General features: G+C 44.0%; 3 protein-coding genes and 1 pseudogene across 3 annotated transcripts; 1 reads left to right on the top strand and 3 right to left on the bottom strand.

Annotated features, from left to right (window-relative positions):
• Positions 1 to 180: 180 nt before the first annotated feature.
• On the top strand, positions 181 to 23,200 carry LOC104584633. The gene is made up of 6 exons (XM_024454610.1): positions 181 to 423; positions 2,318 to 2,339; positions 5,452 to 5,696; positions 5,932 to 5,997; positions 6,088 to 6,221; positions 22,666 to 23,200. The coding sequence occupies exons 1-6, from the start codon at positions 181 to 183 to the stop codon at positions 22,670 to 22,672; spliced, it is 717 nt and encodes a 238-aa protein (XP_024310378.1). The 3' UTR covers positions 22,673 to 23,200.
• LOC100821433 lies at positions 6,611 to 11,107 on the bottom strand (annotated as a pseudogene).
• On the bottom strand, positions 12,311 to 16,855 carry LOC100823619 (putative receptor-like protein kinase At3g47110). Its single transcript, XM_014903391.2, has 4 exons — positions 16,752 to 16,855; positions 13,376 to 16,061; positions 12,925 to 13,272; positions 12,311 to 12,814 (listed from the first exon to the last, which is right to left on the bottom strand). Exons 2-3 carry the CDS (start codon positions 16,050 to 16,052, stop codon positions 12,926 to 12,928), a joined length of 3,024 nt encoding a protein of 1,007 aa, XP_014758877.1. The 5' UTR covers positions 16,053 to 16,061; positions 16,752 to 16,855; the 3' UTR covers positions 12,311 to 12,814; position 12,925.
• LOC104585053 (receptor kinase-like protein Xa21) lies at positions 19,327 to 22,645 on the bottom strand. The gene is made up of 2 exons (XM_024463369.1): positions 22,517 to 22,645; positions 19,327 to 22,432 (listed from the first exon to the last, which is right to left on the bottom strand). The coding sequence occupies exon 2, from the start codon at positions 20,420 to 20,422 to the stop codon at positions 19,454 to 19,456; it is 969 nt and encodes a 322-aa protein (XP_024319137.1). The 5' UTR covers positions 20,423 to 22,432; positions 22,517 to 22,645; the 3' UTR covers positions 19,327 to 19,453.
• Positions 23,201 to 23,207: the final 7 nt, after the last annotated feature.

Here is a 23,207-nt window from a genome sequence, read left to right as displayed (position 1 = left end):
GCTCCTCCTTGCCTCTGTCCGCTCCCCGCAACCCTCCGCCCACGCGCCCACGGAACCAACGCCTCAGCTCATGGCCCGCCCGGTCTCCTCGCGCCACCGGCTCGGTGTCGTCAGCGTCATCAGCGGGGGCCTCCACGTCCTCCGCTGACCCGAGCGTGGTGCTGCGAGCGCTCTGCGCCCATGAGGAGTTGCCCAATGCGCTCTGGCTGCTTGAGTCCTCCATGGAGCCACCCGACGAGGACACCTGAGTGGCGCTCTTCCACCTCTGCGAGTGCGCCGCGCCGCGGAGCACGGATTGCACGCGTGCCCGTCACATACGCCACCTTCGGGCTCCGCCTCAGGAACGCCGTGTTCGGCATGCTCGTCCAGTTCGGGGAGTCATGGCACGCGTGGAGGGTGTTCGTGAAAATGCCTGACCGGGATGTGAGTCGAGGTCGACGTGTTGAATGCACTGTGTGACTATGTATTCCAAGTGTGGTGATGTTGTTGAGGATGTCCGGAAGGTGTTTGACGGACTGCATCTCATGAAACGCGATGGTTGATGGACATTCTGAGAACCATGAGTGTGAGGCGGGGCTGGAGTTATTTCTTCACGTGCACAGAGATGATCAAGTGGAGCCGCATCTCATGACGATAACCAGCGTGACCGTGGATTGTTGTCTGATCTTGATTTCGTAAAGGAAATGCATGCATTAGCCGTAAACAGAAGATTTGCCACTGATGTTGCATTCTGTAACTCCTCGGTTCTGTAACTCGCTGATGCCAGATTAAATCGTTGTTCTTTCTATAAACATGAACTTTCATGTGCATATGTATAAGAGACCGTGGCAACGCACGGACACTGTACTATGCTTTTAGATATTTGTTTGATGGCGCGGTGTATTAAGAGATAAGATAATCATGGTTGCTTAATTAGTACAGTGTCGGTCTAATTTATCATTCAGCACAAAAAATATTAAACAAGAAGTTACTCTGTTTATGATTTCAAGCCCAACTTTACAACTTTTAAAGTATCCCCTTTTATGATGTCAGTTGGTGGCAGTGGGACGTTTGTTTACCGATCGTGTTTAATGTTTTCTTTCTTTTCACGCGTGGATCATCTTAAAATTCAGGCAAAACCAAACCTCCGAAGACGTGTGCCACAAAACACGATAACATTTTTTTTTTTGTTCATTTTGAAACAGAAGATAGCAATGCTTAGATATGCTAAATAAGTAGTCCATTCATTCGTAGCAAGATCAAGATGAATTGTTCACGTTTTGCAGAATGGCAGATATATTTACTTGCAAGTTGCCTTTTCTGCTCTCTGTTCCAAACTTATTGTACAACGAAGACTGAACACGTACGAACGCTGTCAGCAAAAAGTGCCACCATGTGTCCAAAGATGTTGCACTTAATCCACCACGTGGTGTGGTTCATAACCAATGTGGCCCACTTGGATTATCCAGATTCTACTTAAAGTGGATGGATCGACTTGATCCCGTCGAAACAAGCATGTTTGTTTGTTTGTTTATTTATTTATATCCACGAGGATTGTTTATTTATTTATATCCCGTCGAAACAATGCGGCGCCTGACAAGGGGCCGCGGGCGTGAGCGGGCGCATCGCGAGCGGGCGAGCGAGGCGGGAGTGGGCGCAGCGCGAGCGAGCGGAGGCAGGCGCGGCCCGTTTTGCGTTTCTCCTAGGTGTAGCCAGCTCATACAAAAGGACTTTTGTACTAGTTCATTTCGAAATTTCAGAATTTTATATAGCTCAAAGTGTGTGTCGGATTTACGATCTGTCTTCACGGTTAGATTCATATCGATAATTGTTTCAAAACGAGATCTTACTCGAATATGTTTCAAAAAAAAACATCCTTGTGCTATCCGACTGTATTGCGCAAAAAGGAGTAACCATGGTACTTGCTCCACCGTGGCAGCGTCATATGTCCCGTCGTCCCTGCGGCCGAGCCTGATCTGGCATTTGTTGCGACCGCGCTACCTAGCTTCGCCGCTGCTGCGATGCCGGCACCGTTGCCGTTGTCGCCGTGCGCCCTGCTACGGGCCACGTGCGCACAACAACATACTTGGGAAGCGGCCAGACATCTCGCATGTTTCACCCAGCCCACGCTTCGTTTTTCTTTTGAACGGGACGTGTGCAACCTTGCACTAGCGTGCGACGTCCACTTTAGATGATTTGGTTGTACTTTTATGATCTGATGACAAATTTTACTTGCTTAGAGACTTCACTATGTCACTAGTTTAGTACTATGTTATAATCACTCGTTTACCAGATTATAATCACTTGTTTACCGGGTTAAATATCACTTGTTTATCAGGTTGGTGTCACTCGTTTATCAGGTTAAAAATCACTACTAGCTTATGATCACTCGTTTACCAGGTTATAGTCACTTGTTTACCAGGTTAGTATCACTTTGTTTACCAGGTTGGTGTCATTCGTTTATCAGGTTAAAAATCACTCAATTATCACATTAATGGACCAGGTTATAGTCACTTCTTTACCAGGTTAATATCGCTTGTTTGCCAGATTATAGTAACTCGTCTACCAAGTTAATAATCACTTGTTTACTAGGTTATTTTCATTGATTCATCAAGATAATATAGCTTGTTTACCAGATTAAATGTGTCTATTTATCACATTGCATGTCTCGTTACCAGGTTAATTAAGACTGCTTACCAGGTTACAAGTGCCTGATTGCCAAGTTAACTAAGCCCGCTTATTAGGTTTACCATGCCGAATTACCATGTTAAACCGTGCATTAACCGTCCCTAATTACCAGGTTAACTAGACATATTTTAGAGGTTAACCGCGCATGCTTATCAGGTTAACTGGGCATCATCCAGGTTAACAACAAAAATGATGAACCATGGTAAAACAACAAGGATAAATTGAGATGCAATTGTTATCATATGTCAAATACACTTGATGGAACATGACAAGGTTCATACTCGTCTCAATGCCTAACAGCTCCCGCCGTCATGCGCCATGCTCATATGTCAAATACATCTTTTACTTGCTTCGTTGCTCCTGCCGTCATGCGCCCTACTTTGTCACCGCTGCTACCGCCGCGCCCTGCTTCGCCGCCGCTAGCGTCGCGCCCTTCTTCGCTGCTGCACTCCATCGCGCACCTGCTTTGCCACCTTCCCCGCCACCGCCGCGGCACGCCCTTCCCCGCCGCGCGCTAACTGCTTCACCCCTTGCCTGCGTAGCACCGTTGCTCCAAGCCACTGCTCGTGAGGCTCCGCCGCCTCTGCTCGCGCGGCTTCACCCTCTGAGTACCTTGTTGGTCCGCACGCCGCCACCGGCGTGCCGTACTCGTTGCTGCAACAGTACCTCGCGCTTCCGTAAGTGTTGCACGCCACGAAGCCGAAGTGCGCCAGTGGCAGGGAGGTGGCGCCGTTCTGAGCACGCGCGAGGGTCCGAGGGCGACCCTGGCCCCGCTGCGCCGGGAGCCCTTTTGCAGGGGCCGCTGCTCTTCGCGGCCGCTCTTCTTCGTGACCGCCCCGCGCCCCTTGCAGCCGTCGCTTCCGCTGCTCTTCGCAGCAGCCGCGTGCCCCTTGGAGCGGCCTCCCCGCGCGCCGCTTGCAGCCTCCGCCGCTGCCCCTTCGTGGTCATCGGCCCGCACCGCCGCCGCGAGCCCTTCGCGGCCGAGGCCCAACGCGCACTGCCCTTGCGCTTCGCGGCCGCCCCGCGCGCCGCGTGCCGCCGCTGCCCTTCGTGGTCGTCGCCCCGCACCGTCGCCGCGAGCTCTTCGCGGCCGAGGCCCCGCGCGCTCCGCCGCTGCTCTAATTCGCGGCCGCCCCGTGCGCCGCTTGCAGCCGCTGCCCTTCCTGGTCGTCGCCTCGTGCCGCAGACAAGAGCAATCTGGAGGAGAGACGAGATCGGGGGAGGAGAGACGAGATCGGAAGGACCGGAGGAAAGAGGAGAAGAGTCGGGGGCTGTCGCTCGATCGTGTCGCACGAATCTCCAGCAACGCCGTACGGTAAGACAACGCTGGCCACGTTCCCCAGTTAGATTGTCCGGGAATTCTTTTGTAGGAACAATGTCAGATGCTCAATTGAACCAACAACCCTAGCCGCCCTCCCAGCGCCACCAGATCGATCTGGTATCGCCGGCCAGCAAGGAACGAGGTATTTGCCTCCTTTACGCTTCGTGATATAGCAGGGCCTGTTTGGTTTGAGCCAACTCTAGTCATGTCAAAATATTGGCAACCCACTAAAATTTGGTGCATGTTTGTTTTGTTTTTAAAATTTGGTTGCGAGCCAACTCTAGTCATGTCAAAATATTGGCAACCCACTAAAATTTGACGCATGCTTGTTTTGTTATCAAAAATTTGGTTGCCAATGACCTTCTAGCTATCCCTCTTACAGATTTTTGCCAAATCTTTGATCAAGTGTGGGCTTAAAAATTGTTGGCCCAATAATTGGCAAGCCAAATTTTGCCAACATTTGGTAAGGCTATATTGGGCATAAACCAAACAGGCCCGTAGTTTCTCAAAAGTTAGGATTTGGTCAAACGGCAGCGACACTATGGTGGTGACGGTGGCACTGTGCAAGTCAAGAATAAGATTTTCCTGACTCCTCGTCCACCTCGTTGACGATGATCCTGCCGGCGGCGTTGAGGAGTGCGGGACAGTTGGTCCCTGGTCTTCTTGAGTGGTGGATCTGATTTGTGTTTGTGTTTTGCATGTCATCTGCGTGTATCAGTTTTTTTGTTCCTTAAACGATCGGTGAGACTCGGTCAACTTCGACCTCATCGTGGAGTTACTACGACTAGGTCTTCTCGGATTCGTCTGGCCGGATCTGAGATGGTCATCCAACCCTCTTCGTCGTTTTTTTGTCGGGAAGGTGGTTTGTTTCTCAGATCACTGTCGTTGGCATCTTCTAGCTCCGATCGGTGACTTCCCGGCTGCTACGTCAACAACGTTTTCGTGGCTCCGACATGGTTCGGAGGTCTAGAGGGAGCATCGAGTTTCGCTCACGGCACGCCACCGACGAGTGCAGGAGGAGAACAACAACCTTTACTTACAAAATCTTGCATATAATTTTTTTTTACTTAAAAAATGGTTCTGTAGGGGTTGGTTGATTTAATATATGGGTTGGCCTTCTCGAAAAAAAATGTGAGATGCTAGATCACAAGAAAAACGGGGTCAAAATGCCCGGTGGAGTAGCTCCAAAAAAAAGTTTGAACCGAAGAAAGATCACTGGGCCTTGATCCCGCATTGGGCCCACACATATTGGGCCCATACATATAAGGCTGGAATCTTGCGTCAAATGGAAAAATAACTGGGCCTCAGCCTGGGGTGCAGCCCACGCTTAGCCAACCGCAGACAGGTTCCTAGGCCCAGGCCCAGCCAACGAAAACGGCCCGGTCTGTCGGGAGAAATCAGGGGAGTGCCCGACTTTCGCTCAAAAAAAAAGGGGAGTGCCGACTTTCGCTAATTTAAAAAAGGGGGAGTGCCGACTAGCGAGAGACGGAGAGAGACCGAACCGTGGCCGCCGCCGGCCACCGCAGCTCGCCGCCACCAGGAGCTTCCCCCACCCACGAGGCTGCCCCCCTCCCCCGCCCGCCGATGGCGCCAGGGTTCACGGCTCGCCATCGCTCCGGCCGCCCGGCCATTGCCGAATCGTCGTCTCCCTCCACGACTCCCAGCACTGGAACATCCAGCCCCCTGCCCCCAATCGATAGTAGTCGAGGTAACTCTCCTCTAGTCCTCTGCAACTTCCCCTGCCCTCTCCCCCCAAATTTCTCTTCTTTCATGTTATTCTTTTTATTTACTTTAAAACCAAATCTAGTGAACACATCAAACCAAATCAAATCAAATGAATATGTATGATAAAAACTAGTCTAATTCGTATCGGTGGCAGATTCCATTTCTTTCTGAAAATAAGAAGCTATTTGTTGCACAATGCATATTGATCAACGCTCCAGGGTTTTCATAGGTTCCGGGTGTGGCACTACTCCTCCTTAATTTGCTCCTGGAGCAGAAGCAAGCAGGTACTAGGTTTGTGTCTTTTGGTGCTCTCTGAGCTCTGCTTATTTTGTAGTATTTTCAGAAGGTGAAGGTGTGACAGTATGGGTTTCTAGGTGGGGTCTCTGTTCTATCAGCCAGTCCTTCGCCGCCCAATGGGTCGCTTGGAGAAGCATGCAGTGGATGGTTCAGCGGTGGCGGCGCTGGATCTCAATCACACCGGAGCTCTCGAGTTCTGCTACACACACAGGTGAAATATGCACAAATCACCCCCCCCCCCCACCCTCCCATATTTGGTTCAGAGTTAAGTTAACCAACCTAGATAGATTAGCTAAAAAAAAACTGTTTGGCTATAACAGAGGGTTAGCTAAAAAAGCAAATTTAGGAGTTTATTACTTCTACTGGGTTAAGTTATTCCACCACCATCTTTTTGATGGGTTAGTTTAATCCTGGGTGAGATGGGTTAAAAGGCGTTGAACGGAATAACTTAATCCTGCATAAAACAAATTCAGACTCGTGTTTCGCAGGTTAAATCCCTGACCCACCCTTCAACCCCGAACCTTAACGGTCAAACGTAGGAGTTCCCATCTGCTATAACCAAGTCCAGTAAAACTAAGTATTTTTTTCCCATTTCAGAAATAAGAAGTTACAAAATCAAGTTATATGTATATCACAATTCGTACTACCAACGTAATACATATTAATAAATCAAGAAAACATGTATACTAAGCTGATCACCCCAAACACCACAAGTAGTGATCGATTCTCCATCATAGCTAAATATACCCTGGTTTCAAACGACAGGATTGATTCCGGTGCATGCATCAGCCAACTTCCCGTTTTCATCTCGGCACAATTTTCTGCAGGACAAGCATCGACATTATATATAGACTGCTAATGTACAATTAAGCAGCAACATGAGTTTTGTTTTTAGTGATAAAACTTCTGCAAATTATACATAACATTGCGGCACCATTCAATGGAACAAGTGATTACCTTGGGCACCCTCTGAGGTAAGCATCCTTAATTCCACATAGCCTTGCAGCTACTTCCTGCATGTTGGGGCGCTTGTTTCGGGACAACTTGGTGCAGCAAAGTCCAATGTTTACCACTGAGAGTAAACATTCCAAGTCATTTTTCTTCAGGGCTCCAGGAATTCGTTCAGCAAGATCAGCTGGTCTTCAAGTAATTCAGGGTCAATAATCTGCAGTATCTCAGAAGGAAAATTCATCTCGACAAATTTCGCTATGTTGAGACCATCTTTGAACATATCGTCTGTCGGCCTTTTTTTTATAAATATTTCAAGTAGAACTAGTACAGTACCCGTGCGTTGCCACAGCCTCTTAAACATATGCACACAAAAATTCACGTTCACTGAAATGACAATAAGATAATTTGACATTCAATCGAATTTAACGGAACAATCGGTTTTGTCATGGAATCCATAATTTTCATATTCCTGAACGTGAGAATTCTGAGTCACTGAGTGTATTACCGACTTATCGCTGATTTCTTCAAAGTGTGCAAAGGCCGGTCCTTGCCCCCCCACCGGAGCTAGGCACGGGGCGCTGCAGGATGGCCACCTTGTCCAAAGGGTGCAGAGGTCGGTCCTTGCCCCCACCGGAGCTAGGCACTGGGCACTCCAGGATGGCCCCCTTGCCCAGCGGCAGCCCGTGCGTGAGCAGCCATACAGAGAACCCGCTAGTGGAGGAGGTGGACGAGCATGCCGCGGCTGCGGACGACACCTGGGCCGAAGAAGGAGGCTGCGGCAGGCGGGACGGGGGTGGAGGAGGCCATGGGTGGAGCTCTAGATTCGGGTGGCCGGTGGGTGAACGGCGGCGGTGAAGCGCAGGAGGTCGGTGTGGATGAGGGGACGGGCGGCTCGCGGCGTCGGGGCGGAGGCGAGCGCCCGGGCGTAGAAGGTGGAGCAGCATCGTGGCAACCAGAGCGCCGCCGCAGCTATTGGGCCGGCAGATGGAGAGAGAGCGCAGGGAGGGCGGCAAACTTGCAGAAAAACCCAGATCCGTGGCACAGCGGGACAGCGCCTTGGGTCCCAACCCAACAGGAGGCAGAGCGAGATGCGGGTCGGGGACTCGGCAATGAGTCGGGGAGAAATCCGTGGAAGGAGACGCAAAATTGCAGTTTAGCCGAAACCTTGGAAAACAAACCCGGTTCTGTCCTTTATTTGGACGGCGGGTTGAATTAACAAAAACTTGAAGGGGCAAATTGCAAAATTCACGGACGGACGACGACGACGAAGGAAGCGTTCCTCCCTTTATTATTTGGGTAGATAACTCCAAAGCTATAGACATCGCTAGCAGTCGAAACTTGACCACCTGTTGCACACTCTATAGTCCGTATGCAAGAGAAAATTTATCCAGATGTTAGTACCATCAGAATATTTTGATAATTTAAAAGTGGAGCCATAGCAGAATGAGAAACTTGTTGTACCTGGAGCAACATATCCTATAGTTCCCCTGACAGCAACTGAAGAAGTTGAGTATGAGTCAGCAGGAGATGATACCGCAGAATCAATTTTGAACCTCGCGAGTCCAAAATCTCCAACGCGAGCTACCATAACATTATCCAGAAGAATGTTGCTAGGCTTCAGATCACAATGAATGATACTTCCTTGGTGGTTATGGTGTTGGTATGCCACTGCATCTGATACATCCACCACGATGCTCAACCGTCGAGCCAGTGAAATATAGATCAAATTTGAAGAGCTTTCGTCATTTTGAGATGCGTGTAGCAATTTATGCAAGTCCCCTCTTGGCATGAACTCATAAACCAGTGCTTTGAAATCATTGCCTCTAAAATCAGTGCTCGAGCACGCAGTTAGGACAGAGACTAAATTGCGATGCCTGACATTCCTTAGAGCACATTCTGTCATGAAGCTCTTCTGTGCTCCTCTTGTCTCTAGGGTAAATACTTTCACAACAACAACTTCTCTGTCTTGAAACAGTCTTCCTTTGTATACAGAGCTATAGCCGCCTTTACCAATCAAATTAGATGATGAGAATCCCTCTGTTGCTTTGAAAAGATCATTGTAAGAAATTTTGGGTAACTTTGCACCAAATGGAGTGGTAATAAAGTTTCTGTTCTGTTTTTCTCTCCGCAGCAACATCACCACAATGGCCACACCAATTGACACCATGATGACTACCGTGATCACTACATTCAGTACCATAGCTAGCTTGCGCTTAGCTGACCACTTTAAAGGCATGATAAAACATGTGACTAGGTTTACCCCTAGTGTCCCACCACAAAGCCCTTGATTTCCGTCAATCTGCACAATTGTTGCATTCTTGAAGATTCCATTTCTTGGGACCTCACCCTCAAGATGGTTAAATGACAAATCAAGTTGCTCAAGAAATTGTAGGTTGCCAAGAGAACCTGGTATTGACCCGGTTAATCTATTGTTAGATAAGTTCAGGAATTGTAAGCCTTTTATCTTGGATAATGAAGTGGGGATGCTTCCGCTGAAAATATTGGAGTCCAACTCGATGTTCTCCATGCTTTCACAGTTACCCAAAGTGTTTGGTATATCTCCTGATAGCTTATTTTTTGAAAGTTTGAAATATGCCAGTTGCTTGGCGTTGCCGATACCACTCGGAAGTTGCCCATCGAGGTTGTTGAAAGATAAGTCGATTTCAGTTATTGCTGGTATTCTAAAGATGGCCCTTGGTACTCTACCATGAAGGTTGTTGTTGGAAACATTCAATGCTTCCAGCATTTGGAGGTTCCCCAAGGTTGGGGGTATGTGACCACCAAACTTATTCGACCCTAGATAGAGATATCCGAGTTGGGACAAATTTGAAAGTGATGTTGGAATAAAGCCCGTAAAACTATTGTCATTTAAATGCATTCTTTGTAACTTCTGAAGACTCCCAAGCCACTCTGGAACCATACCTGTAAACTGATTGCTTTCCAATCCTAAATAATTTAGGTTGCGAAGATTTGCTATCCCTGAAGGAAAACTCCCTGTCAATTTATTTCCTCCGAAAAGTAGAGATTGAAGCTGAATGGAGAGGTTGCCTAATGAAGCTGGTACAGGGCCTTTGAAACAATTTGCGTGTAGCGAGAAAATACGTAGCTCGGTGCAATTGGATAGGTTGTGCATAAACTCCCAATCTTTGTCATTATGTGTTTCAAGCTTATTGAGCTCTAGATTTAACCTGGACAACTTGGTTAGTTTACCTATAGAACCAGGCACCACCCCAGTGAAATTATTGTATGCTAATTCAATTATGTATAGCTTGGAAGCGTTTATCAGTGAAGTGGGGATATGCCCTCGGAATAAGTTATGGGCCAATAGGAGACGCTGGAGATTAGGTAGGTAGTTACCGAGATTGGAAGGTACCTCCCCAATTAGATCGTTTTGAGCAAGGCTAAGACCAACAAGAGTAGAAAGATTTAAGATGGCTTGTTGAAACCTACCTGCCACCTATTGCCCCCAACATATAGGAACTGCAACCTTGGGAACTTTGCAAAAACATCTGGGATGTTCCCCTTGATATTATTTGAGACAAATTGAAGAAATTTAAGAGTTGTGATGTTGGCCAAAGAAGAAGGGATAGTTCCACTAAGATTATTGTAAGCAAGTTGGAGCTCTATAAGGTTATGCGGAAAATGTTTAGGAATTCGTCCGACTAAATTATTGTGATTCAGCCATAGGACCTTGAGATTTGAACAGTTTGCAAAATTTGGTATACTTCCTTGCAGTGTGTTATTACTCAAGTAGAGATAATGAAGGTGATGCAAGTGACCGAGGGAAGGTGGGATATCTGCAGTGAATGCATTGTTTGGCATGACTAGGTTTTGTAGGAATGATAGGTTTCCAAGTGAAGGAGATATTTGTCCGACTAAACCTCGATTTGTAAGGTTAAGAGAAGTCACTCGGCGTGGATTCTTCATATTCCAACGAACGCCTTCCCAATTGCAGAAATGGACGCTACCATTCCATGAAATCAAGGCTTGTTGCGGATCGAGGCTGATCGCCTTCTTGAGTTCAAGCAGTGACAACCGGTCTGTCTCATTTCCATGTAAGGAGCTGCAGTTGACAACATGTGCACAAGCAGTCACGAGCACCATGAAAAGCGACATGATTATTGTAGTAACCTTCATGCTTGCCTCCTATATTTGTTATGCATGGATAAAAAAGAAGGGAAATATCAGACGCAAAGAACGGAAAATAATGTTAGCTAGGTTTATCTATGTTCTGGAAGCAGCTGGAACACAATAGTTGCATGGAATTGAAACTTTTCAAAGAGGCTGTGAAGGTTCAGACAAATATGAAATATTGGTAGATAATCACATATTCATAAGTTGAAAGTACATACCTTATATGGTTCTCTGCTACTTGAGCTTGTTGGTCTTGATTATACTCAAAACTTTTGCGTTCCCTGATTGGAGATTGACCAACTAATAGCCAAAACTGCTTTGCTACTTAATTGCCGGAGAGGGGACTGCTCCATCCCCTTTTTTATAGACGTCTTCCGCTCCGAATCGGCCTACATGCTTTTGTATGGTTTTCAAACGGGGGAACCTTTTCTAAGGACTAAAATAGGACCAGTTTAAAATCGAGCTCCTCTCCCTCCCCTGTCGTTCTCCTTTTTCTGTCTTTTTACTTGTAATCTTGTGGGTTGATCCCGTATCGACATTCTTGGCAATAAATAATCGTACAAAAAAAACTGAGTGAGATTTTGTGCACCTAGATTCGCACCTTACTGGCTTGAAATTAATAAGAAAATGCAAGGCAGGTTATGTGTTATGAAGTGTCCTACGAAATTTCCGTTTAGGCTGTTTTGTTTTAGGAATTTTTTTATTTTAGATCAACAGGAGGCTTTTATTATATAAGAAACCAGAGTGTTTCTTAAAATAAAAGGTCTGTTTAGCTGAACAAACAACGTGAAAGTTAAACCGAAATTACAGGGAAACAAATGCCAAGCTCAAACTACACGAAAGAAGGTTGACCAGCCGCATCAGAGTATCTGGGCCAGCTTGTTCTTGAGCAGGTCCCGCTGCAGCTGCTCGGGACGTGGAGTGGGAGTGGATGAACAATCCCACCACCTGGGTTGAAGTCCTCATAGATGTGAATTTAGGTTCTTAATTATACTGTCGGGGTTTCCCTTAAAGTTTTCTTTAAAACAAAGCCCACATCATTGCGGATTATTGCTCAATTAGATGGCAAACCATAGACCACACAGCCTCTAGCAAACATGTCATCCCTGTGACATGAGTACATGACCATGAAAGAATATGCCACTTGAAGAAAGCAGAAATTATTGCCAATTTTAGGTGTAGAACTATGCAGGAAAAAAAAAAAGGAAGCACTGCTGACCGAAGTGCAGGCTTTAGTTTTATAAAAGCGGATAGCATTACAATAAATCTCTAGAAGGACATATATCCTCCAAGAGTAGTTTTCCTTGTTGCATACAAAATTAATTTATCGCGGCAGTCACAACGCATCCATAGGTAGGTTTGTGCTACAATGTTACAAACTATAGGGCCATAACTTGACTTGTTTTTCGCAACAAGAAGTCTAAAACATAGTAAATACATCTAAATAAAATGGCTGGGTTGCAGCAGCATCGGACTCACTGCGAATTATTTTCCATTCGCGGCATCTTGAGGAAACAAAAGGTCTGCCTTTTCAATACCAGGTGCATCCAATGGACACTAGCTTAATTTCCTTAACAACAAGCACACTAGCTGCACCTCAATGCTGTGTTCCAATTGAAGTTGATGATAGTTCCCACCTTAAGTTTTTCTAAAATCTAAACCATCCCCACATACTGAATGAAACTCATCCACAAAGTGTTCTGTGCGGATGCTAGGGAGCTGCAAGCGAAAATTGCAATCATTTAGAAGTATTACAATGAGGAGTAAGCTCAAATAATAAAATGTGTAACCGCACTTAAACCAGCACCAAAGACCAAACTAGTGTGTACCTTAGTTCCCTCTGAGATATGAGTCCTTAATTCCATGCAACCTTGGAGCCACTTCCTGCATCATGGGGCGCTCGTTGGGCGACAACTTGGTGCAGCAAAGTCCAATGTTTAGCATTGAGACTAAAAATTCCCAGTAACTTTCCTTTGTGGCTGCGGGATCTTGAAGTAATTCAGGGTCAATAATCTGTGCTATCCTGGCTAGAAAGTTCATCTCAACGAATTTTGCAATGTTCAGTCCATCTTTAAACATATCATCTGTCGGCCTCTTCCGTAAGAATATTTCAAGTAGAACGATTCCAAAGCTGTAGACATCGCTGGCGCTCGAAACATGGCCACCTGTTGCACACTCTGTAGTCCACACACAAGAATAATTTAATCCAATTGTTAGCATGAGGAGAAGTCATTCCCAATTCAATGAGTAGGACAATGTAACATGAACTATCAATACTACCTGGAGCAACATATCCAATCGTTCCCCTTATTGCAATGGAAGAAGTTGAGTATGGGTCAGCAGGATTTGGCACCACTGAGTCAACTTTGAACTTTGCAAGACCAAAATCTCCAACATGAGCTGTCAAATTGTCATCCAAAAGAATGTTGCTAGGCTTCATGTCACAATGAACAATTGTTTCCTGGCTGTTATGGTGTAGGTACTCCAATGCATCCGCTACATCCACAACAATGCTTAGCCTTTGAGCTACTGTAATATGGCTCAACTCAGAAGTGCTTTCATCTTGAATTGAGTATAGTAGTTTATGCAAGTCTCCTCGAGGCATGAACTCATACACTAGAGCTTTGAAATCATTCCCATTCGAGTCAATGCTTGAGCATGCAGTTAATACGTGGACCAAATTACGGTGCCGCACACTTCTTAAAGCATTACATTCCGCAATGAAGCTTTTTTGCGATCCTGTTGTCTCCAGGTTGAAGACTTTTATTGCAACATAATTTCCATCTGGAAATAGTTTTCCTTCATACACAGCACCATAGCTCCCTCTGCCAATCATCTTAGCTGTTGAGAACCCATCTGTTGCTCTGGCTAGATCAATGAAAGAAACTTTGGGAAATCCTTGACCATATGATGGCAAAGAAAGAGATCTCTTTTTGTGTTTCCTCCTCCAGAACACTTGGAGAACTATGACCATGACAAGTGACACCATGCTGACCACTGGGATTACAAGTTTAAGTACAAAGGAAAGCTTGTACTTCGATAAATTTGAACGCATAACCGAACAAGCAAGTAGGTGTAGCTCCTGTATCCCACCATAAAGCCTATGATTTGCATCAATCTTTATGGCAGTTGCATTGCTGAAGATTCCATTTTTTGGGACCTCCCCCTCAAGATGGTTGAATGACAAATCAAGTTTCTCAAGAAGTTTTAAGTTGCCAAGATATGCTGGTATTGGCCCAGATAGGTTATTGTCTGAAAAGTTTAGAACTTTTAGGCTCCTGATATTGCCTAATGAAATGGGAATACTTCCGCTGAAAATGTTTGAGCCAAACAGAATATTTTCCAAGCTTTCACAATTACCTAGAGTGTTTGGAACATCTCCAGATAGTTTATTTGACGAAAGTGCCAAATTTACCAGTTGCTTGGCATTGCCAATGTCGGTACGAAGTTGTCCAACAAGGTTATTGAAAGATAAATCAATGTCGTATAGTGTAGGAATTTGAAAGATCTTCTTTGGTACTCCACCAATAAAGCTGTTGTTGAAAATTGAAAACGTTTGAAGCATTTGGAGGTTTCCAAGGCTTGGGGGCAGGTGACCACCAAACTTATTAGAGTCTAGAAAGATTTGCACCAATAGAGACAAATTTGAAACTGATTCTGGAATAAACCCGGTAAATTTGTTGCCATGTAATAGTATTTGCTGTAAATTCTTGAGATTCCCAATCCATTCGGGCACCATGCCTGTAAAATGGTTCCTTTGCAATTCTAAAAGGTTCAAGTTGGGAAGAGTGGCTAACCCAGCAGGAAAATTGCCTGATAGTTCATTGTCTCCCAGATATAAACTGCGAAGATTAACAGAAAGGTTACCCAGTGAAGCTGGTACATGGCCTTCAAGACGATTTCCATGTATTGAAAATATTTGTAGCTCTGTGCAGTTGGCTAGGCTGTCCCTAAACTTCCAATCTTGCTTGTTATGTGTTTCGAGTTTATTGAACTCTAGATTTAACCAAGACAGTTTGGTTAGTTTGCCAATGGAGCTTGGCACCACCCCTGTAAAATTATTTCTTGACATATCAAGAAGGGTTAGCTTCGAAGCAGTTATAAACAAATTGGGGATATACCCTTGGAATAAGTTGGCGGCTAAAAAGAGACGTTGGAGATTGGGTAGATGGTTGCCGAGATTAGATGGTAACTCCCCAGTTATTTGATTTTCAGTAAGACTGAGATCAACAAGAGTAGAAATATTTAAGATGGCTTGTTGAAATCTACCTGTCAGCCTATTGGCACTCACAAACAAGTACTTTTGTCTGGAAAACTTTGCGAAACTATTCGGAACATTGCCCACGAGATTATTTAACCCGCAGTGAAAAGATTCAAGCGTGGTGATGTTGGCTAGAGAAGGAGGGATGGTTCCACTGAGATTATTGTTTGCAAGGTTCAGCTCTTGAAGGTTAGGAGGCCATTCTGTAGGAATTTGTCCGACTAGATTATTGCGATCTAGCCATAGGACCTTGAGATGTGAACAGTTTGCAAAGTTTGGTATCCTTCCTTGCAGTGTGTTATTAGTCAAGTAGAGATACCGAAGGCGACGAAGGTGACCAAGGGAAGGAGGGATGTCTGCAGCGAATGCATTTTTCGGCAGGTGTAGGTTTTGTAGGAATGATAAGTTTCCAAGCGAAGGAGAGATTTGTCCAACTAAACCTCGGTTTGTAAGGTCAAGAGAAGTGACCCGGCATGGATTCTTCATAGTGCAACGAACGCCTTCCCAATTACAGAAGGGGATGCTGTCATTCCAGGAGATCAAAGCTTGCTGCAGATCGAAACTGATCGCCTTCTTGAATTCAATAAGTGACAACCGGTCTGTCTCATTTCCAGACAAGGAGCTGCAGTTGACAATATTTGCACATGAAGCCATGAGCACCATGAAAAATAATCTGATTATTGGCGTTACCTTCATGATTGCCTCCTATATATAATTATCATCCATGGATAAATAGAAGGAAAATTTGGTTAAAAATGGGAAATGACAGATATAAAGGAGGGCAATTTAGATTTATACTAACTACATTGTTAGTCTTTACAGAGAAAAATGTTGTCCAGCACAGTTACTGAAACAATTACTGGTACCCACCAAAATGACCGAAATTTCAGAAACAATTACTGGTGGGTGTTTGACATTCCACCAAAATTTATCAAAACTATAGCAGGATTTGTCCAGCACAAGTTAATTACTGGGTTCTCATTCATAAAACAAGAACAAGATACTGGACTCTAGGATATAGCAAGTTTACATAAGCTTTTTGGGGGCCAGGCTCAAATTAGTTTAAATTCCGAGGCCTAGCGAAATTTCAGCAAAATTAATAGCCTCGCGCGTTTGAAATGGAATCCAGTTTATCTTTCTAGGCCTCACTGACATGTGAAGCCTGCACTGTTTTGCCCTACATGGACCCCTCAAGAAATTCAGACTGTATGCCCTTCGGAAGAAATTCAGACTGTATATCCTCAAGGAAAATGCAGAATATTTCATACAACGATGAGATGCACTCTGATCAGAAAGGTCCCAACTCCCCAAGTATCACAAATTGCAGCCGGAAACACAGATATTAAATGGAGATGGAAAAGCACACTATATAAACAAGACGACCGAGATGCTTACAGCTCGAGATACCCGGCCAGCCGGATCAATCAAGGGCTGAGCAATCAAAAAGGATGATCGAGGAAACTAGCGTTCTGCTGTTTACCAGAGACCCAAACGTTTCCTCGATTTATAGGTCGCTCCGGCGGCTCCTGCAGCAGTGGTTACTTAATTGTTTTTCAGATAATAATGCTGCACGCGGTCATGATGGGTGTGTAAAGATAATGCCAATTGCAAGCCAAGCCGCCAGTCAAGCTAATCCATCTTGGAGATGCTGAGATACGTGCGTACATACATAGTACAGGCCACTTGCATGATTCTGACTTTCTGAGTCACCATTCAATGAATGTACCAAGAAGAGCAGGCAATTCTCGGTCTCGTCTCCAGAGCACGGGCAGAGCACCTGGTACAAGACTACAACTACAAGGGCAATGTGCGCATGGCTGGACTGGAGCTTCCCTCGAAGCTGCCTAGGATCAGCTGTTTGCTTGGTGCATCAGTGCTTAGAGAGGAAAAAAAACCGTTTTTTTTTCTTCCAGATGGCATGCATCGGGTGCTTGGGCAGAGTTTCTTTTGCTTCCGGTCATCTGGTGCCATAATAATAAATAAAAGCAATAAAGGAGGAAAAAACTGACGAGACAACCAGCAATAAAAACAACCATCATTGACGAAACCACTTCAAGATGTGTGAGGGACCCAAGTTGCCCGGTTTCGGAAGACTGAGGGACAAAGATACATGAAACAAAGAGAGACTTAAAGGACTAAATGATTTTGCCAACAGTTCGATTATCTTTTTGAAATATCCCATGATATTGTAGAATTCTCCTCTCGGTCCCACTTGGAAAGTTGTATTTTTTATGAGGGACTGATGATATTTAGTTCAGCTCCCTTCAAAATTGAACTGTACCAATCCTTCAAAATTGAACTATACCAATCCTCTGAGTACAGTCAAAGCAGGGCCTTAATTAGGCTATGTTTCCTCAACCGGATGCTTTTTAGCTCCTCTTTCTAGGCTGGTTCGGAACTCCGGTCATGGGAATCTCGTACATTCATGACGGATTGATGGTTTGGTCGATCTCCATTGAAAATGCAAGGAGGCGTTGCTTTAATAGTTAGTGGAGTCAAACTTTGACCTTTGAGACGTTAGTGGCATCACCCCTTTTATATTTGAGACCAACTTTATTCTTTTTAAGAAGTCATAGGTTAGAATCGATCACCTCCCTCTGGGAGATGGTTTAGAAGAAGATAAATTAATGCATCACACCTTATCTTCTTCTTCTCCATCTCCATCGCCGGCCCGGCCAAGTCTCCAGTAGTGGTGGGTGAAAATTAGATGTCACTGCGGTAGAAATAATTATGATAGATGGTTTATGTGTAGGTCAAAATCTCCCTACACTATTTTCTAACCACAGATTAAGAAAGAACTTTTCGGGATTTTTTTAAGTACATCCATATGTCAAAAAAGTAGTTTCACACAAATTGCATTGTTCATGATTTTTTAGTTAGGACTAATCATTTTGAAGCTCTGCAGAGTCGAAAAGAAAAACGTCATCTATTTTTAGACCGAATAGATACTCTCCCTGCATTTGCAGGGTTTTGGTGACGCACTGCCTCACGAATTTTCTCCTCTCTGTTCTCTTTTTGTTCGACCAACATGATTGTTGCAATATATGATGACGTGGCATGCTTGCATGTCTAAAAAATTCTAGTAGTGGGTTGTTTTTACTTAGATATACAACACTAGAGGATCGTGTCCTACTTTCTACTTACATCTTTTTTCTTTTCTTTTTTCTAGCGAAACCTGCTGTATGTACCCAGTTGCGGCCCGCATAGGAAGAGTTGAAGGTGGAAATCCCTTTTGCCTCCCGATATGTGTTATAAAAAGGAACTAAGGGAACTAAGGGAGTATTAAGAAGTTGGAAATCCCTTTTGCCTCCCAGTAAACTTAGTCGGGCTTTAAAAAGTTTGACTTTAGGACAAAAATATAATGTCTTATAAAAAGGAACTAAGGGAGTATTAAGAAGTGCAAAACACATTAGAAGAGGTTATGCATTCACCAAAACTAGTGATAAAAACAGGTTACATTAGATGGATCCATCGACTGTTCGTACAGTCAACCAATTTTGAAAGAAATATCAAGAAGACATATTCCGTGAATTTAAGAAGCCATCACCGAAGGCACTAGTAGAAAATAGGAGACAGCCCATTTCTTCCACAAAAAGGAAGAAGAAAAAACAGGCGAAAGAAGAACTATCGCAGAACATGACCGTTGTCACCCCAAACAATATGGGTGTCCATCATCCGGGAGGGAGGGAACTCTTTCTTGAACGGCGACTCTCTTCAATCTGCAGAATAAGCATCAGCACTAATCAATACGTACGCTCTTCATGTACAATTACAGCAGCAACAGGAGTTTGTGTTTCTTATACCTTGGTTCCCTCTGAGATATGCCTCCTTAATTCCGTGCAGACTTGCAGCCACTTCCTGCATGTTGGGGCGTTCGTTCTGCGACAGTTTAGTGCAGCAAAGTCCAATGCTTAGCACTGAAATTAAACAGTCTAGGTTATTTCTCTTTGTGACCACTGGAGTTTGTTTAGGAAACTCAGGTTGATCTTGGAGTAATTCAGGTTCAACAATTTGTGATATCCTTCCAGGAAAATTCATTTCAACGAATTTTGCAATGTCCAGTCCATCTCTGTACATACCATCGGTTGGACTCTTCCTTAAGAATATTTCAAGTATAACAATTCCGAAGCTATAGACATCGCTAGCAATCGAAACATGACCACCTGTTGCACACTCTGTATTTCACATGCCAAGAGTAATTTAATCCCAGTGTTAGACATACCTGGAGCAATATATCCAATCGTTCCATTTATTGCGACCGAAGAAGTCGAGTATAAGTCATCAGAAGGTGATACCGCGGAGTCCACTTTGAACCTTGCAAGACCAAAGTCTCCAACATGAGCGGTCATATTTTCATCCAAAAGAATGTTTTTTGGTTTCATATCACAATGAACAATAGTTCCTTGGTTGTTATGGTGTAGGTACTCCAATGCATCTGCGACATCCACAACAATACTCAGCCGTTGAGGCACTGTCATATGTATCAGACCTGAAGACTCTTTGTAGACTTGAGTTGAGTATAGTACCCTATGTAAGTCTCCTCGAGGCATGAGCTTATACACTAGAGCTTTGACATCATTCCCACTAGAATCAATGCTTGAGCATGCCGTTAGTATAGAAACTAGATTACGGTGCCGCGCACCCCTCAAGGCATTACATTCTGTAATGAAGCTTTTTGTTGATCCCCTCGTCTCCATGTTGAAAACTTTTATGGCAACAAAATTTCCATCTTGAAATAGTTTTCCTTCATACACAGATCCGTATCTTCCTCTTCCAATTATGTTGGACGGTGAGAACCCCTCCGTTGCTCTAACTATATCAAGGAAAGAAACTTTGGGAAATTCTCTATGAAATGATGGCAAAAACATAGATTTTGTCTTCTTTTTCCCTCTCGACAATAATATAAGTATGACCATTGCAAGTGATACCATGAAGACCATTGGGATTACCACTTTGAGCACAACAAACAGCTTGTGCTTTGTTGAATCTGAATGCATGATAGAACATGCCTGCAAGTGTAACTCCAAAATCCCACCACAAAGCCCTTGATTTTCCCCAAGCCACATAGCAGTTACATTCTTGAAGATTCCATTTGTTGGGACCTCTCCCTCAAGATGGTTGATGACAAATCTAGTTGCTCAAGAAGTTGTAGGTTGCCAAGAGACATTGGTATTGACCCACTTAAGTTATTATTATAAAAGTTTAAGAAATTTTAGCCCTCGTATATTCACTAATGATGTAGGATACTTCCACCGAAAATGTTTGAATCCAACATGATGTACTGCTAGCTTTCAACATTTCCAAGAGTGTTTGGAATATCTACAGATAGTTTATTTGATTAAAGTGACAAATATAAGAGCTATCTGGCATTGCCAAAGTCAACAGGAACTCGATCGAGGCTGTTGAAAGATAAGTCAATTGCAATTATTGTTTGTATTATGAAGATCTCCTTTGGTATTCTACCATGAAGATTATTGTTGGAGGCATAAAATGCTTGAAGCATTTGGAGGTTTTCCAAGCTTGGGGGTATGGGACCATCGGAGTTATTATAGGATAGGTAGAGATTCCCTAGCAAAGACAAATTTGAAAGTGATGTTGGAATAAACCCTGTAAAGTTATTGTCACTTAGATCTATTGATTGTAACTTCTTTAGACTCCCAATCCAGCCAGGAACCACTCCAGTAAGTTGGTTAATTCCCAATGTCAAGTGAATTAGGTTGAGAAAATTTTCGATGCCAGAAGGAAAACTCCATGATAATTTATTGGCTCCCAAGTTCAATGTTTCAAGCTTAACAGAAAGGTTACCTAATGAAGATGGTACATGACCTTTGAAAACATTTCCATTTAACGAGAAAACTCGTAGGTGACTACAGCTGGCTAAGCTGTGCATAAACTCCCAATCTTGATTCTCATGTGCTTCAAGTTTATTGAGCTCTAGATTTAACCAATAAAGTTTGCTTAGTTTGCCAATAGAGTCTGGCACCACCCCGGTAAAATTATTTCTTGATATGTCAATCTAGGATAGCTTGGAAGCATTTACCAATGAAGGGGGGATATGCCATTGAAAGAAGTTACTAGCTAAAAAGAGTCTTTGGAGCTTAGGTAGATAGTTACCAATGTCGGACGATACCTCTCCGGTGAAACTATTCTGTGTAAGGCTAAGATCAACAAGCGTAGAAAGATTCAACATGGCTTGTGGAAACCTCCCTGAAAACCTATTGATTCCAACTTAGAAGATGTGCAGCCTGCGGAACTTCGCAAACTCATTCGGTATGACACCCTCGATATTATTGAATAAACATCTAAAATCATTCAGCATTGTGAGATTAGCAAGAGAAGCAGGTAGTATTCCGGTAAGATTATTAGCTGAAAGATTCATATCTTCAAGTTTAGAAGGCCAACCTATAGGAATTTCCCTAGCTAAATGATTGCCATTCAGCAAAAGAACCTTGAGACTGGAACAGTTTGAGAAACTAGGTATCCTTCCTTGCAATGTGTTGTTACTAAGGAAGAGATATCGTAGGCGACGCAGACGACCAAGGGAAGGGGGGATCGGTGAAGCTGTTATCCAACAGGATCAGCGTTTTCAGGAATGTTAGGTTGGCAAGTGAAGGGGAGATTTGCCCTACCAAACCTTGGTGCTCAAGGTCAAGAGTAGTGACCCGATGTGGATTCTTCATCCTGCAACGAACACCTTCCCAATTACAGATGTGGGTACTTTCATTCCATGACATCAAGGCTTGTTGTGGATCGGCACTGATTGCGTTCTTGAATTCAAGCAGTGACAACATGTCTGTCTCATTTCCAAACAAGGAGCTGCAGGTGATACCATATGCACGGGCAGCCATCAGCACCATGACAAGCAAATTGATTGTTGTATCAACCTTCATGCTTGTCTCCTTTATTTATTATGCATGGGCAAAACGAAGAAAAAATTGGATTAAAAAAGGGAAATATCAAATATCAGACATAAAGAAGGGAATATATTGTTAATGTTAGCTAAGATTCATCTATGTTCTTGAAGCAGCTGGGACACAAATAGTTCTGATCGGCCTTATGTACTTGCATGCGTGCAACTGAAATTTCCCAAAGAACAGTGAAGGTTCAGAATTACACAAATATTGGTAGATAATCACATATTCATATGTCGAAAGACGTACCTTATATGGTTCTCTGCTACTTGAGTTTCTTGACCTTGATTATAATCGAAACTCTTTTGCTTTCCCTGATTGGGGATCAATCAATTGATAGCAAAAACTTCTTGCTGCTTAATTACCAGACTGAGAACTGCTCCATCCTTGATTTACAGGACCTGATTTATAGGCGTCTACCGCTCCTAATCCGGGACCTTTTTGAAGTAGTAAAATAAGACCAGTTTAGCGAATTTTGTGCATCTTGATTCATGCCTCAGTGAGTCAGTGACTTGAAAAAATTAAGCAAAGGCATGCTAGCTTTTGACCTTTTGTGTTTCGAAATGTTCCACATTCTAGGCTGCTTTTATTTTAGAAATAAGGCTTTTTGCCCTAGCTTTACAGAAAGCAATTTTTCCCTTTAAGCTGGATTGGAACTCAGGTCATCAGAATCTCTTAAATTCAGAATGGTCTGGCCACCAACTCTCCATCCGGAAAGTGCAGGGGTTAATTAATTTAAATGTTAGTGGAATCAAACTTCACATCTTTGAGACCAAAGTCATTTTATAAGCAGCCTCCTCCCAAGTCCCACCGAACCATTTTACAGTTAATTGAGATGAAGCAAAGACAGATTTTAGCATCCATATTGTTAGAATGCACCTCACCAAACTTGGCCACTCATCTCACGTTTAACTTGCTATGGAACCATCCACATTCGCTG

Source organism: Brachypodium distachyon, chromosome 4 (assembly GCF_000005505.3).
Source record: "Brachypodium distachyon strain Bd21 chromosome 4, Brachypodium_distachyon_v3.0, whole genome shotgun sequence".
In the NCBI taxonomy this organism is placed as follows: Eukaryota; Viridiplantae; Streptophyta; class Magnoliopsida; order Poales; family Poaceae; genus Brachypodium; species Brachypodium distachyon.
Note: the sequence above shows the minus strand (reverse complement) of the source record. Positions and strands in the feature narration are given on the sequence as shown.